Below are 17,451 nucleotides of genomic sequence, written 5' to 3'. Positions count from 1 at the left end.
GTGTCAGGGTCCCTGCTGAAAGAGAGAGTCTCTCCATCTGGAATCACTATCCATGTATTTTCCAGGGAGTGGGATTTGAATACCAGGATGGAGCTGATGGGCCAAACAGCCGATTTTGGGAGCTGCAGACACCAGTGGGAAGATGTGGTATCGTGGGGAAAGGCAGTTACATTCAATAGGCCATTTACTCCCTCAGTCATTGGAGACCATACTGTCCCACCCTCGTAATCCCCTCCCCCCACCTTAGCACTCTGTCGTTTCACTTCCATGTTTAAACTTCACCCTCTTTCAGTGTCACAGCAAACACAAGACAGAAACAGATCCTTCGGCCCAACTTGTCCATGCCAACCCTGATATCCTGAATAAATCTAGTCCCATTTCCCAGCATTCGGCCCATACCCCTCTAAACCCTTCCTATCCATGTCCCCATCCAGATGCCTTTTAAATGCTGTAACTGTACCAGCCCCCACCACTTCCGCTGGCAGCTCGTTCCATACACGCACCACCCTCTGTGTGAAAAAGTTACCCCTCAGGTCCCTTTTAAATCTTTCCCCTCTCACCTTAAACCTATGCCCCTCTAGTTTTAGACTCCCCCTACCCTGGGGGGAAAGGACCTTGTCTATTCACCCTATCCATGCCCCTCATGATTTTATAAACCTCTATAAGGTCACCCCTCACCTCCCGACGCTCCAGGGAGAATAGCCCCAGCCTATCCAGACCCTCCCTGTAGCTCAAACCCTCCAACCCTGGCAACATCCCTGTAAATCTTTTCTGAACCCTTTCAACTTTCACAACATCCTTCCTGTAGCAGGGAGACTGGGATTGAACACAGTATTCCAAAAGTGGCCCGAACCAATGTCCTGTACAGCCCCAACATGACCCTCCCAACTCCCTACACTCAACGCACTGACCAATAAAGGCGAGCGTACCGAACACCTTCCTCACCGCCCTGTCTACCTGCAACTCCACTTTCAAGGAACTATGTACCTGCTCCCCCCAAGGTCTCCTTGTTCAGCAACACTCCGCAGGACCTAACCATGAAGTGTATAAGTCCTGCTCTGATGTGCCTTTCCAAAATGCAACACCTCACATTTATCTCAATTAAACTCCATCTGACATCCCCGGCCCTTCAGCCCATCACAGCCCTGTTGTACTCTGAGGTAACCTCTGCTGCTGGTCACAGGGACAGCTCATTCCACCCTCTCTCTCTCAGTGATCCCTAGCAGAGTTACTCCAGATTGTGTGTGAATGGCTCCGCTCGCCCAAGCCTGTCCCACATTGGGAAGCGTTCTCTCCAGGTCAGGCACACAGCTGGTGGTACTCACAAGCCTTCCTGAAAACCCTCCAGCAGAGCCTGGAAAAGGGGCTTGTTCTGGGGGATGGTCTGTAAGATGCTGCCATCATCTGTCACATAGCCGATAGCCCACTGGCCCATCCGTGTACAACTCAATCGAAAAATGTAGCTGTAGGGGGAGAGAGTGGGAGGTGTGGTGACACAGAGATACACTCAAACAGGGCACAGATAGAGAAACAGAGAGAGAGTCACCCTCATACACAGAGATACAGTCACACAGGGCACAGATAGAGAGAGAGAGAGAGACAGAGACGCCCTCACATACAGAGATATACTCACACAGGGCACAGATAGACAGACAGAGAGAGACACCCTCACACAAAGAGATACACACACACAGGGCATGGATAGAGAGAGAGAGATAGAGAGAGAGAGACCCTCACACACAGAGATACACTTACACAGGGCACAGAGAGAGAGAGACCCTCACACACAGGGATACACTCACACAGGGCACAGATAGAGTGAGAGAGAGAGAGAGAGAGACACCCTCACACACAGAGATACACTCACACAGGGCACAGATAGAGAGAGAGAGAGAGAGAGACACCCTCACACACAGAGATACACTCACACAGGGCACAGATAGAGAGAGAGAGAGGCGCTCACACACAGAGATAGACTCACAAAGGGCACAGATAGAGAGAGAGAGAGAGAGAGAGAGAGAGATAGAGAGAGAGAGAGAGAGACTCACCCTCACACACAGAGATACACTCACACAGGGCACAGATCGACAGGGAGAGAGAGAGAGAGACCCTCACACACAGAGATACACTCACACAGGGCACAGATAGGGAGAGAGATAGAGAGATAGAGAGAGAGAGAGAGAGACACCCTCACACACAGAGATACACTCACACAGGGCACAGACAGAGAGAGAGAGAGAGATAGAGAGAGAGAGAGAGATACCCTCACACACAGAGATACACTCACACAGGGCACAGATAGAGAGAGAGAGAGAGAGAGACACCCTCACACACAGAGATACACTCACACAGGGCACAGATAGAGAGAGAGAGAGGCGCTCACACACAGAGATAGACTCACAAAGGGCACAGATAGAGAGAGAGAGAGAGAGAGAGAGAGAGATAGAGAGAGAGAGAGAGAGACTCACCCTCACACACAGAGATACACTCACACAGGGCACAGATCGACAGGGAGAGAGAGAGAGAGACCCTCACACACAGAGATACACTCACACAGGGCACAGATAGGGAGAGAGATAGAGAGATAGAGAGAGAGAGAGAGAGACACCCTCACACACAGAGATACACTCACACAGGGCACAGACAGAGAGAGAGAGAGAGATAGAGAGAGAGAGAGAGATACCCTCACACACAGAGATACACTCACACAGGGCACAGATAGAGAGAGAGAGAGAGAGAGAGAGAGAGTGACACCCTCACACACAGAGATACACTCACACAGGGCACAGATAGAGAGAGAGAGACCCTCACACACAGAGATACACTTACACAGGGCACAGAGAGAGAGAGACCCTCACACACAGGGATACACTCACACAGGGCACACAGAGACATACACTCACACAGGGCACAGATCGAGGGAGAGAGAGAGAGAGAGAGAGAGACACCCTCACACACAGAGATACACTCACACAGGGCACAGATAGAGAGAGAGAGAGAGAGAGAGAGAGAGAGTGACACCCTCACACACAGGGATACTCTCACACAGGGCACAGATAGAGAGAGAGAGACCCTCACACACAGAGATACACTTACACAGGGCACAGAGAGAGAGAGAGACCCTCACACACAGGGATACACTCACACAGGGCACACAGAGACATACACTCACACAGGGCACAGAGAGAGAGAGAGAGAGAGTCACCCTCACACACAGGGATACACTCACAGAGGGCACAGAGAGACAGAGGTAGAGAGAGAGAGAGAGAGAGAGAGAGTGACAATGATAGAGACAGTTACACAAAGAAACAGATGTAAAAAATGGAAATTCCTCCCCATCTCATCTTGAAAGGGACCCAGTCTCTCCCCCGGTAGAGACATCTTCTCCATGTCTGCTCCGTCCAGGCCCCTCAGCATTCTCTCAGTTTCAATGAGATCCATCCCTGTTATTCTTCTAAACTCCACGGAGCCAGAGTCCTCAACCGCTCCTCACGGGAGTAGCCTTTCATCCCCGGGATCGTTCTCGTAAACGTCCCCTTGGGCGCACCCCCCCGAACCCCCACACCGCAAACATTGCCGTCTCATCATTCCTTAGATATGGGGCCCGCAATATTTCAAATGGGCTCTGGCCAGAACCTGGCACAGTGCAGACATGGTGGCCCGGAGTGGGCATTGGAGCTGGCCTCGGAGGGTGTGGGCTGGGAGGGCGAGGAAGGGAGCAGGTTGGAGGGAGATGCCAGGGGGCGACAGCAGCAGCAGGACGTACCTGGCCGGTTTCTGAATATAGTGCTGGAGTCGGGCCTTCACCTCATCGTAGGTCAGGAACGCCATGTAGCCGGGATGGGAAACAGCAAGGCAATTCCAGTTCTTCAGCAGCGAGGGCCAAGGCTGGCATTCGCAAGGACACACAACCCATCAGGAGGCACGGAACATTCCGGAAAAGCGCCGAAGCCGAGATGCAATGCCCCAACTCTGCTACCCTCACCACACTCACTGTCTCTTTACTGCGGTCAGCTTCTGAGGAGCATCTCAGGATTATGAAGACTGCTTGGCTGAGAGCTATCATAAGCAGGATGGGCAGAGAGAACACCCAGTGTGCTGGAACGTTCTCCACTCCTCTATACCTCAGCACTGACCCTCCGTCAGTGACCGCTCCCTCAGCACTGACCCTCCGACAGTGCCCGCTCCCTCAGCACTGACCCTCCGTCAGTGACCGCTCCCTCAGCGCTGACCCTCCGACAGTGCCCACTCCCTCAGCACTGACCCTCCGACAGTGCCCGCTCCCTCAGCACTGACCCTCCGACAGTGCCCGCTCCCTCAGCACTGACCCTCTGACAGTGCCCACTCCCTCAGCACTGACCCTCCGACAGTGCCCACTCCCTCAGCACTGACCCACCGACTATGCCCACTCCCTCAGCACTGACCCTCCAACAGTGTCCGCTCCCTCAGCACTGACCCTCTGACAGTGCCCACTCCTTCAGCGCTGACCATCTGACAGTGTCCGCTCCCTCAGCACTGACCCTCCTATGGTGCCCACTCCCTCAGCACTGACCCTCCAACAGTGCCCACTCCCTCAGCACTGACCCTCCGACAGTGCCCGCTCCCTCAGCGCTGAACCTCCGACAGTGCCCACTCCCTCAGCACTGACCCTCCGACAGTGCCCGCTCCCTCAGCACTGACCCTCCGACAGTGCCCGCTCCCTCAGCACTGACCCTCTGACAGTGCCCACTCCCTCAGCACTGACCCTCGGACAGTGCCCACTCCCTCAGCACTGACTCACCGACTGTGCCCACTCCCTCAGCACTGACCCTCCGACAGTGTCCGCTCCCTCAGCACTGACCCTCTGACAGTGCCCACTCCTTCAGCGCTGACCATCTGACAGTGTCCGCTCCCTCAGCACTGACCCTCCTATGGTGCCCACTCCCTCAGCACTGACCCTCCAACAGTGCCCACTCCCTCAGCACTGACCCACCGACTGTGCCCACTCCCTCAGCACTGACTCTCCGACAGTGCCCACTCCCTCAGCACTGACCCTCCGACAGTGCGGCGCTCCCTCAGCACTGACCCACCGACAGTGCCCACTCCCTCAGCACTGACCCACCGACTGTGCCCACTCCCTCAGCACTGACCCTCCGACAGTGCGGCGCTCCCTCAGCACTGACCCTCCGACAGTGCGGCGCTCCCTCAGCACTGACCCTCCGACAGTGTGGCACTCCCTCAGCACTGACTCTCCGACAGTGCCCACTCCCTCAGCACTGACCCTCCGACAGTGACCACTCCCTCAGCACTGACCCTCGGACAGTGCCCGCTCCCTCAGCACTGACCCTCCGACAGTGCCCACTCCCTCAGCACTGACCCTCCTATGGTGCCCACTCCCTCAGCACTGACCCTCCAACAGTGCCCACTCCCTCAGCACTGACCCACCGACTGTGCCCACTCCCTCAGCACTGACTCTCCGACAGTGCCCACTCCCTCAGCACTGACCCTCCGACAGTGCGGCGCTCCCTCAGCACTGACCATCCGACAGTGCCCACTCCCTCAGCACTGACCCACCGACTGTGCCCACTCCCTCAGCACTGACCCTCCGACAGTGCGGCGCTCCCTCAGCACTGACCCTCCGACAGTGCGGCGCTCCCTCAGCACTGACCCTCCGACAGTGTGGCACTCCCTCAGCACTGACTCTCCGACAGTGCCCACTCCCTCAGCACTGACCCTCCGACAGTGCGGCGCTCCCTCAGCACTGACCCTCCGACAGTGCGGCGCTCCCTCAGCACTGACCCTCCGACAGTGTGGCACTCCCTCAGCACTGACTCTCCGACAGTGCCCGCTCCCTCAGCACTGACCCACCGACAGTGCCCACTCCCTCAGCACTGACCCACCGACTGTGCCCACTCCCTCAGCACTGACCCTCCGACAGTGCGGCGCTCCCTCAGCACTGACCCTCCGACAGTGTGGTGCTCCCTCAGCACTGACCCTCCGACAGTGCGGCGCTCCCTCAGCACTGACCCGCCAACAGTGCCCACTCCCTCAGCACTGACCCTCTGACAGTGCCCACTCCCTCAGCACTGACCCGCCGACAGTGCCCACCCCCTCAGCACTGACCCTCCAACAGGGCGGCGCTCCCTCAGCACTGACCCGCCGACAGTGCCCACTCCCTCAGCACTGACCCTCTGACAGTGCGGCGCTCCCTCAGCACTGACCCTCTGACAGTGCCCACTCCCTCAGCACTGACCCTCCGACAGTGCAGCAGTCCCTCAGTACTGACCCGCCGACAGTGCCCACTCCCTCTGCACTGACCCTCCGACAGTGCCCACTCCCTCTGCACTGACCCTCCGACAGTGCCCACTCCCTCTGCACTGACCCTCCGACAGTGCCCACTCCCTCTGCACTGACCCTCCGACAGTGCCCACTCTCTCAGCACTGACCCTCCGACAGTGCCCGCTCCCTCAGCACTGACCCTCCCTCAGCACTGGCCCTCTGACCGCTCTGCGCTGCCTTTGTATTGAGTCATGAGGTTGGAGCCATCACAGATTGTGAGATGACCCTTGACTTCGGTGGGGGACGGGGGTGCACGCAGAACATTTCCAAGCCATCCTTGAGGGGAGAGTTGTTGAGGGGATTGTCTTGGGAGAGCAAGCCCTTGGGCGAGAGGCAGTGAGGGGGTCCTTCGAATGTCAGGCTCTCTCTCCTCTTCACGCACATTGACTCAAAGGGGAAATGCTTTGATCTTAAACTGTCAACAACCAAATATGCAAAGGCTGTTGGTCAGTCAAGCAGATGGAAAGTTCTAGCACCACAAACAGAGGAAGTTGCTCTCAAGCCTTTTGAGTTCGGTGCGGTCTGTTACCCTGGCAACCAGGGTGGCCAGGTTCCACACACTGTCAACTGGGACTTTTATGATGTGGGTGTAACCAGAGGCCTACAAGCATTATTAGCTGCTCATGATTCCCCTTAAGTCTTCCAAACAGAAAATATTTGAATATTCCGATCGGATACGGTGATAGCCATGGGATTTCAAACTGTGCAAATTAAGCGAGAGGAAGTTCTGACCCTATCAAGCTTCACTTGCGGCCTATGGATTGGATTGAATAAGTAGGCCAAGGTCTCTGGGAAATGCGTTGAGATGCTCGCTCGCTCTGTCTCAGAGATTTCCTTTCTGTCTCAAACGCAACAGATGTATTCGTCAGATTATCAAAAGTGTTTATTATTTTGCCTTTCCGTTGTGTGAATTTTATTGATTTTGTTGACTTATTTCTTGGTTGCCCCAATGGGCCGGTGGGTATATTCCCTCTTATTGGTGATGGTCATAGCCTGGCATTTGTGTGGCACAAATGTCACTTGCCACTTGTCAGCCCAAGCCTGGATGTTGTCCAGATCCTGTTGCATTTGGGCATGGACTGCTTCAATATCTGAGGCGTCACGAACGGTGCTGAACAATTGTGCGGTCATCAGCGAACATTCTCAATTCTGACCTTATGATGGAGGGAAGGTCATGCAGCTGAAGATGGTTGGGCCTAGGACACTCCCCTGCAGAGATGTTCTAGAGCTGAGGTGACCTCCAGCATCCACGATCATCTTTCTAAGTGCCAGGTATGACCCCAACCAACGGGGAGTTTTCTCCCTGATACCCACTGATACCAGTTTTGCCAGGGCTCCTTGATGCCACACTCAGTCGAATGCAGCCTTGATGTCAAGGACTGCCACTCTCACCCTCAGCCTCTGGGATTCAGCTCTTTTGTCCATGTTTGAACCAAGGCTGTAATGAGGTCAGGAGCTGAGTGGCCCTGGCGGAATCCAAACTGGGTGTCACTGAGCAGGTTAATCCAACTTTTGGTGGACAGGAACGTAGAGGCTGGAAGCAGACCATTTGTCCCCCTTCCTCTCTGCTAGCTTTTTTGGCATCAACATGATAGACAGCAAAGTGGCAGGAAGAGGTTGAGAGGTCATTGGGAAAATATCGAGCTCAACTGGGATGTCTTGGCCTGATGGGACGGGAGAAATTGGGATGGCCCTGGCACAATGTGGAAAAACGGAGTTGGAGGGGGATGGAGTCGCATTGAGGGGGTGATCGCCTCAGGCATAGAAAGATCCCACAAGCTTTTAAGGCTTGAAGGTGTTGGTTCAAGGGTGAACAATTGAGTTTGGAATCTCAAAATTGGGGACAGTGCAGAAAGAGGCCATTGGGCCGGCTCTATCCCCTCTCTCCGACCCTTGCCCTGTTTCCCTGCAAAACCATTTCTACCCAAAGCCCCTCTCTGATGTCTCAGTTGAGTGTACCTCCAAAGGGCAATTGGGGACAGGCAACAAACGCTAGGCATCACCGATAATGCCCAGCATTCCCAACTGGAAGTCCAGAGTTTTATGCCTGACGGCGTGAGATGTTCGCGTCCCTTCCTCTCTGGGGTACAGCGGCTAAGGATAGATCTGTGGAAAAGCAGCAGAGGCCGTTCAGCCACTCAAGCCTGTACTAGCCCCAGTGGAGTTCCTTTCTGTGAGGCTTTACATCTCAACCTCCAAAATGGGCATCGAATCCCAGGAACCCTTCCAACCCTCTCGGGGGTGGGGTATGTTGGTGGGGGGGGGGGGCGGCGGGGCGCAAAGCATCTTTCCTCATACCTCCTTTAATCCTTCCACAGCTCAGTCTTCAATCAGAGAAGCCAAATAACATCCACTGCACTGCCATCATTGACCCTCCTCATTAAATCCACACACAACGAAGAAATTAATTGAGTCACCAATGCGCAGCCTCCCCTTAGCAAAACCATGCTGACTAATCCATCCAAATAGAGTTTAACTTATTTCTCACTGTTGATTCCAGTCATTTGTCAAACCCCACATCAAACCCTCTGGCCTGGCCCTAATTACTTTACAATTCCCTTGCATCTAATTTATCTCCATCCCCTGATATCCCATCCCGTATCCTTAGACCGTGAACTCCTGGTTCTGGAATCCCTGAGAATATCCTTCCCTGTCTAGTCCTGTCAGGATTTTATGTTTCTGTGAGACTCTCCACCTTCATTTTGTCTGAACTCCAGTGACTATATTCCTGGCCGATCTGGTCTCTCCATCCATCAGCTCTGCCATCCCAGGAATCAGCCTGGAAAACATTTTCCGCACACTCTCTCCCATTACCAGCACCTCCTTCCTCAGGTAAGGGGACCCCCAAACTTCCTACAATACACCATGGTCCCACCAAGGCCCCTGTATAATTGTGGCAAGATATCCCTGCTCCTGTACTCCAATCCTCTCATCTTACCGCTCTCCATCTCTCTCTCTCTCTCTCTGTCTCTCTCTCTCTCTCTCTCTCAGACTTTACCTCACAGGGTAGTTCACTCCACACATGAACCACTGAGTAAAACAAAAGTTTGTCTCTCATCTTTTTAAAATCTTTCTCCTCTCACTTTAATCATGTGCCTCCCCTAATCTTGAAATACCCCACCCCAAGAAAAAGATACCTACCATTCATCCTATCTCCACCTCTTATGATATTATAAACCTCTATAAGATCGCTTCTTACACTCCAGTGAAAACAGTCCCAGCCTCTCCAGCCTCTCCCTGTAGCTCAAACCCTCCACACCCGGCAACATCCCGGTAAATCTCTCCCGAACCCTCTCCAGTTCAAAAATGTCCTTCCTGTAACAGGGCGACCAGAGCTGGGCACCATGCTCCAGAAGAGGCCTCACCCACGTCCTGTACAACCTCAACATGACGTCCCCAACTCCTACACTCAAAGATCTGAGCAATGAAGGTAAGAGTGCTAAACGCCTTCTTACACCCCCCCCCCATCTATGTGTGACACAAACTTCAAAGAATTATGTACCTGAGCCCCTCGGTCTCTGTTCTATAACACTACCCAGGGCCCTGTTATTAACTGTATAAGTCCTGCCCTTGTTTGCTTCACCAAAATGCAATACCCTCACATTTATCCAAATTTAACTCCATCTGCCCCTCCTCAGCCCGTCGACCCAATTGATCAAGATTGCTTTGCGATCTGAGATAACCGTCTTCACTGCCCACTATCCCATCAGTCTTGGTGTCATCTACAGACTTACTAACCACGCCTCCTTTATTCACATCCAAGTCATTGATATAAATGAGAGACAGAAGTCAGCCCAGTGGCTCATCGCTGGTCACGGGCCTCCAGTCCGAAACACAACCCTCCAGCCCCACCCTCTGTCTCCTGTCATACAGCCAGCTCATTGGAAAGATCACCCTGAGTTCTACACTCTCCCTCGATCTCTTCCTGTCTTCCTCCTCCCCATCTAGCTCCTCTCTGTTTCCCTCACTCTCTCACTCATTCTCTCCCTTGTGCCCTTGTTCATTCTTTCTCGCTCTCTCCGTCTTCTCCCCTTTCTCACCCTCACTCTCTCCCACTGGTCCCCTCTCCCACCTTCACTCTCTCCCTCTGCTCCACTCTCTCTCCCTCACTCTCTCCCACTGCAACCCTGTCTCACCCTTACTCGCTCACTCTGCACCCATCTCTCTCCCTCACTCTCTCCCACTGGTCCCCTCTCTCACCCTCACTTTCTCCCTCTGCTCCCCTCTCTCTCCCTCACTCTCTCCCTCTGCTCCCCTCTCTCTCCCTCACTCTCTCCCTCTGCTCCCCTCTCCCACCCTCTCTCTCTCACTCTGCTCCCCTCTCCCACCCTCACTCTCTCACTCTGCTCCCCTCTCTCTCCCTCACTTTCTCCCTCTGCTCCCCTCTCCCACCCTCACTCTCTCACTCTGCTCCCCTCTCTCTCCCTCACTCTCTCACTCATTCATGAGCTCACTTTCTCCCTCATGCCTTTCTGCCCGTTTTTCCCTCCCCCTTTTCCTCTTCCTGCTCTCCCTCCCCCTCTCTCATTCACTCTTTGATTTCCTCTTTAGTTCACCCTCTACCTTACTCTGTTCATTATGCATTTGTTCTCTCTCACTTTCCTCTCTTCTTCTTGCTACATCTGTTTCCTTCTCTCTCTCTCTCTCTCTCTCTCTCACACACCTCTCTGCCTCTTATACTCTCCCTCACGCAGCCCCCTCCCCTTTCTCTCCTGTCTCTTTCCCTCAGCCATCTCTATCTCACTCTCCCTCTCTCACCCTCCTATCTCTCGCTCGGCCATCTCTCATGCTCTCCCATGCTCTCTCTTACTCATTCTCCCACTCTCCACTCTCTTTCCCTTTCTCTACCTCCCTTGCTATCATTCTGTCGCTCTGCCCCCTCTCACTCTCTTTCCCTCGATATCACTCTCTCACTCTCGATCTCTATTTCTCCCTTATTGTCTCCCCCTCTCCCCATGCACTTTCTTTCTCTCTGTCTTTCTGCCTCGCTAACTCTCTCACCCTCTCTGTCCATCATTTGCTCTCGCTCCACCAGCTCTCTGCCCCGCTCTCTCTGTCCCCTTCACTCCCTCACTCTCTCTCACCCTCACTATTTCTCTTTCCCTGTTCCCCCTCTCTCTCTCTCTCCCTTGCATTCTCTCTCACCCTCTCTATCTCTGTCCCCATTCCCTCTCTCTCTCCTGTTCACTCTCTCTCTCGGTCATTCTCCCTTTGCTAGTTCTCTGTCCCTCTCTCTCTTTCACTCTCACTTTTTCTCGCGCTCTCTCCCCTTCCCTCTCTCACTCCTTTGCGTTCTCTCTCTCCCTCGCGCGCTCTCTTTCTCCTTCCTCTCTTTTCCTGTCTCTCTGTACCTCTATCTCCCACACTTTTGTTTGCTCTCTGCCTCTCTTTCTCTCTCTCTCCCCTCCCTTCACTATCTCTGTCTCTCACACGCTCTCCCCCATGCCCCCGCTCCTTCCTTTCACTGCTCTCTTTCCCTCGCTTCGTGTTCTCTGTCCCTTATTCATTCTTCCTCACGCCTCTCTTTTTTCCTGGCTCACTCTCTCCCCGTTCCCCATCACTTCTCTTTCCCTCGCAATCCCTATTACTCCATCACCCATGCTCTTGCTCCCTCTACCCACTATCACTCTCTCTCTCCTCCTCTCTTTTTTTCTCTCAATCTCTCTTACTCCCTCTTCCATGCTCTTGCTCCCTCTACCCACTATCACTCTCTCTCTCTCCTCCTCTCTCTTTTTCTCTCAATCTCTCTTACTCCCTCTTCCATGCTCTTGCTCCCTCTACTCACTATCACTCCCTCTCTCCTCCTCTCTCTCTCTCTCTCTCTCTCTCTCCATCCCCCTCTCCATTTTTCCTACTGGCCCTACCTGGAAGAGGCGGGTGAAGATGTCAAACTCAAAGACTGAGATGTGAGCATTGCAGGTGAGGTCAATGGTGGATTTCAACGCCATTGATTCCATTCCATTCCCGAAACGATGAACCTTGTACAGCTGCTCCCGGAAATCCCTCCACGGAACGATACTCCTGCAGTGGAAGGAGGGAAACGGGTTCGGGAATGGTTTAACGGGTAGGGGGCGAATGAAGAAGAAGAGGGAGCAAGAGGATTTAAATCAGAAGGAACGGGGAAGAGATGGTAAGGAGAGAGAGCGAGAGAGAGAGAGAGGAGGAGGAATGAGGAGAGGGATGGCCGAGGGAGAAAGAGGTGCAATGGTTCAGCAAATGAGGATAAGGAAGAGAAAGGGAAATAGGATGAGGGTTTGTGTCAATGGAGGGCAAGAGGAACAGAGCAGGGCCAAGTGGAGAAGGTTGAGCATCAAGAGGGTATATATTGGCAAAGTAATGAATTTGGAATCAACATGCCTTCTGCCTCTGAGATCGTTGCAGGAATATTGCTATAGATCTCTCCCAGCCAGAGAGAGAGAGAGAGAGACGGGGCACAAATTGTTTTGAGTGCAGGGTCCCTTTAACTATTAAAGGGGCATTAACATGGCATTTTTCATTTTGAAATCAATACCAGGAAGAATGAAGAGATTCTACAGAGGCAGGGCTAACCATGACCACAAACATCACCCAACGCACGGCAGGAAAATGAGAGGAACTCAGCTTTGGAGAGCACGGCATGAAATTCCATCCCACAGTCCTCATCTTAACGGACAGCCCAGCAGGAGGGCAGGGTTAAACATGGGAGCTTGACCCTGTATCTAACCCCGTGCTGTCCCTGTCCTGGGAGTGTTTGATGGGGGGTCATTATAGAGGGAGCTTTACACTGTATCTAACCCCGTGCTGTCCCTGTCCTGGGAGTGTTTGATGGGGGGTCATTATAGAGGGAGCTTTACACTGTATCTAACCCCGTGCTGTCCCTGTCCTGGGAGTGTTTGATGGGGGGTCATTATAGAGGGAGCTTTACACTGTATCTAACCCCGTGCTGTCCCTGTCCTGGGAGTGTTTGATGGGGGGTCATTATAGAGGGAGCTTTACACTGTATCTAACCCCGTGCTGTCCCTGTCCTGGGAGTGTTTGATGGGGGCTCATTGTAGAGGGAGCTTTACACTGTATCTAACCCTGTGCTGTCCCTGTCCTGGGAGTGTTTGATTGGGGGGGGGGTGTACAGTGTAGAGAGAGCTTTACACTGTATCTAACCCCATGCTGTCCTTGTCCCTGACAGTGCTTGATGGGGGGGGGGGGACATTGTAGAGGGAGCTTTACTCTGTATCTAACCCCGTGCTGTCCCTGTGCTGGGAGTGTTTGATGGGGGGTTGTACATTGTAGAGAGAGCTTTACACTGTATCTAACCCCGTGCTGTCCCTGTCCCTGAGAGTGTTTGATGGGGGTGGGACAGTGTTGAGAGAGCTTTACTCTGTATCTAACCCCGTGCTGTCCCAGTCCTGGGAGTGTTTGATGGGGGGTCATTATAGAGGGAGCTTTACTCTGTATCTAACCCCGCGCTGTCCCTGTCCTGGGAGTGTTTGATGGGGGCTCATTGTAGAGGGAGCTTTACACTGTATCTAACCCTGTGCTCTCCCTGTGCTGGGAGTGTTTGATAGGGGGAAACAGCGTAGAGGGAGCTTTACACTGTGTCTAACCCTGTGCTCTCCCTGTCCTGGTAGTATTTGATGGTGGGGGGGGGGGTGGTGGTGGTACAGGGTAGAGGGAGCTGCAGTTTCCAATTAAAGCACTTAAAGGGAGTTTCATTCTGCATTTTACGCAGCTCAGATTGAAAGGACAGCGAACAAATCTTTTTCCCAACCAGAAACCAGCCGGTGCCACTCACTCGTTCCCGAAGGACTTTTTCCAGAATTCCGCAGCATCCACCTTGGTGACCCTGTAGGTGTCTCCCTGGTAGAATCCATTCGGGAATATCGCACGCAGGTCAGCCAGCATGTGGCTGAAGATGAGGGAGAGTTTGATCAAACTGCGCCTTCAGAGAGGTGGAAACAGAGAGAGAGAGAGAGAGCACCATGAGCAGGAGAGGAGAACTCGCTAAATAGCTGAACAAATTCCACTTTGTCGCACTCCTGAACAGTCATCCCTTCACTCCGAGGTTTTGTCCTCACTTTTTTGTCTCTCTTCCTGGTAGAACTTGCGGTGAGCATATTGATGTTAGCCAGGTGGACCTGAGTTCCCCAATTTGGAGGGTTGTTAACCTGGTCCAATCAGGGAGCCCTGGCTGACAGATAGAAACAGGAGGGTCAGAGGTTCAGCTCACACTGAGAGCTGGCTCTAACGGAGCTGGGTCAGTGTCAAGGACTCTCCCTGTGTAAATAAAGGGTAACAGGCTCTGTGTCGAGTTATTTAGAGTCACAGTGCAATAGAGGCATTCAACATCAAAGCAGTTTTTCGTTCCAACTTGTCCATGCCAACCAGATATCGTAAATTAATCCAGTCCCATTCGCCAGCATTTGTCCCATATCCCTCTAAACCCTTCCTATCCATGTCCCCATCCAGATGCCTTTTGAATGCTGTAACTGTACCAGCCCCCACCACTTCCTCTGGCAGCTCATTCCATACACGCACCACCCTCTGTGTGAAAAAGTTACCCCTCAGGTCCCTTTTAAATCTTTCCCCTCTCACCTTAAACCTGTGCCCCTCTAGTTTTGGACTCCCCTACCCTGGGGATAAAGATCTTGTCTATTCACCCTATCCATGCCCCTCATGGTTTTATAAACCTCTATAAGGTCACCCCTCAGCCCCCGACGCTCCAGGGAAAATAGCCCCAGCCTATTCAGCCCCTCCCTGTAGCTCAAACCCTCCGACCCTGGCAACATCCCTGTAAATCTTTTCTGAACACTTTCCAGCTTCACAACATCCTTCCTGTAGCAGGGAGACCGGGATTGAACACAGTATTCCAAAAGTGGCCCTAACCAATGTCCTGTACAGCACCAACATGACCCTCCCAACTCCCTATACTCAACGCACTGACCAATAAAGGCAAGCGTACCAAACACCTTCCTCACCGCCCTGTCTACCTGCGACTCCACTTTCAAGGAACTATGAAACATCTTTTCCATATCCATTCTGTTCAGGCCTCTCTGTGCACTCATAAACCATGCACATTCCTTTCTGTGTCAAATAGTTACCACTCTCACTCTTCCACTGCTCTTTTGATTTGATTTGACATGATTTATGATTGTCACAGATCATAACAATGAAAAAAATTGCGTTGGATGCTAACCAGACCAGTAATACCCCTGTTCTTAAACTAGTGGGACTCATCACGGCTTGGGTACAGGACCTGCTCTGGCCTGGACCGCAATAAGTTACAGAGAGCTATGAACACAGCCCAGTCCCTCACACAAATCAGCCTTCCATCCACTGGCTCCATCTACCCTTCCCACTGCCTTGGGAAAGAATCACCAAAGAACCACCCCCCCCCCCATCCCCGGTTATACTCTCTTCCATTGGGCAGAAGATACAACAGTTTGGAAAGACGTACCAACAGATTGAAGAACAGCTTCTTCCTTGCTGTTAACAGATTTATGGATGAATCTTTCATATATGAGGGTCAATCTTTCCCTGCTCCTTCTCTGTAGCTGTAACACTATCTTCTGCATTCTGCTCTATTACCCTGATGTACTCTTGTAGGGCATGGTTTGTCTGGTTAGTGCGCAAAACAATACTTTTCACTGTACCTCGGCACATGTGACAACAATAAATCAAACCATTCTCTGATCCAACGATAGTAATCCTAGCCTCCCAGCTCTCTCCACATGAGCTAAAGACTCTCACCCCTGGCTTATGTCTGCAATAAGACGTCTTCGGGAAATTCTTTAACGTATGAAGATGAGATGGTCGGATGCCCTCACTGACTCATCAACCAGTGAGTTTTCATTTTGACACTGTAGCGCTTTGATCTTCTCTAGCTCTGCAACACACTCCAACCGTGACTGACAAAACAACTGTGTCTTCTCTCTCAGGCTACACTTTTTCTTGTTCACACATTGCTGTAAATCTACAGCCCTCTTGTTCTTGTTCTTTTTACAACGTAGAACACAGCACAGCACAGCCCAGGAACAGGCCCTTCAGCCCACAATGCTGAGCTAACACAATGCCAAATTAAACTGATCCCTTCTGTCTGCCCTTGATCCATGTCCCTCCATTCCTCACATATTCACCTGTTTTCTAAAAGCCCTTTAAATGCCCCTGTTGTATCTGCCTCCAGAACTAACCACGACAGGGCATTCCACACTCCTACCATTCTCTGTATAAAAAGCCTGCCCGTTACATCTCCTTTGAACTCCCCACCCACCCCTTAAGTGCATGCCCCTTCGTAGTATTTGGCATTTCAACTCTGGGTAAGATTCTGACCATTAACCCTATCTACGCATCTCATTATTTTATAGACTCTGATCAAGTCTCCCCTCAGCCTCTGCCGTTCCAGTGAGAACAACCGGAGTTTTTCTAGCCTCTCCTGATAGCTCATAGCCTCTAATCTCAGCAACTTCCTGGTAAATCTCTCCTGCACCCTCTCCAAAGCCTCCACCTCCTTCCTGTAATATGGTGACCAGAACTGAACACAATACTCTAAGTGTGGTCTAACTAAATCCTCATAAACATGACATCCTGACTCTTGCACTCAATTCCCCGACCAAGCATGCCATATGCCTTCTCTACCACCCTATCTACTGGTGTGGCCACTTCCGGGGAGCTATGGACTTAAAACTCAAAGATCCCTCTGTGCTTCAGTGCTGTCCAGAGTCCTGTCATTTGCTATATACTTTCCCCTAACATTCGATCTTCAAAAGTGCAGCACAGGACACTTCCCTGGTTTAACTTCTATCTGCCAATTGTCGGCACATATCTGCAACTGATCTATATAAGTGGGAAGATCCCTTCCCTACTGACCTTGTCCAGTGCTGCTCATGATTTTGATCCGATCTCCCCATCTGCCTCGTTCTCTGCAAGGAGAACAGTCCCACCTTCTCGACTGAAGCTCGTCATTTCTAGAACCGTCACTTACGCGCTGCCCCTCTCTCTCTCTCTCCATCACATTCCCGTCTTCCCGATAATATGGGGCCCACACCCGGACACAATACTCCAGCTGAGGAGTAACAAGGTTCTTGAACGAGTTCACCATCTCACCCCACTGCTCCTGTGCTCTTGAGCTCTCCCTGGTGTAGACTGACAATAAAACTCGTG

At 52.4% G+C, this 17,451-nt stretch overlaps 1 protein-coding gene across 2 annotated transcripts in view; it reads right to left on the bottom strand.

The window, feature by feature from the left end:
• Window positions 1-17,451, bottom strand: part of LOC125448448 (E3 ubiquitin-protein ligase CBL-like) — a 79,913-nt gene that overhangs the window by 25,249 nt on the left and 37,213 nt on the right. For both annotated transcript variants that reach the window (XM_059641371.1, XM_059641372.1), the window contains exons 2-5: window positions 14,087-14,233; window positions 12,183-12,339; window positions 3,767-3,888; window positions 1,326-1,463 (exon numbers count right to left, since the gene is read on the bottom strand). In XM_059641371.1, the coding sequence (XP_059497354.1) occupies window positions 1,326-1,463; window positions 3,767-3,888; window positions 12,183-12,339; window positions 14,087-14,233 (564 nt within the window). The remainder of the gene's footprint in view (window positions 1-1,325; window positions 1,464-3,766; window positions 3,889-12,182; window positions 12,340-14,086; window positions 14,234-17,451) is intronic.

Source organism: Stegostoma tigrinum, chromosome 41, assembly GCF_030684315.1.
Source record: "Stegostoma tigrinum isolate sSteTig4 chromosome 41, sSteTig4.hap1, whole genome shotgun sequence".
NCBI lineage: Eukaryota > Metazoa > Chordata > Chondrichthyes > Orectolobiformes > Stegostomatidae > Stegostoma > Stegostoma tigrinum.
The sequence above is the reverse complement of the archived record's forward strand: the minus strand, read 5'-3'. Positions and strand labels throughout refer to the sequence as shown.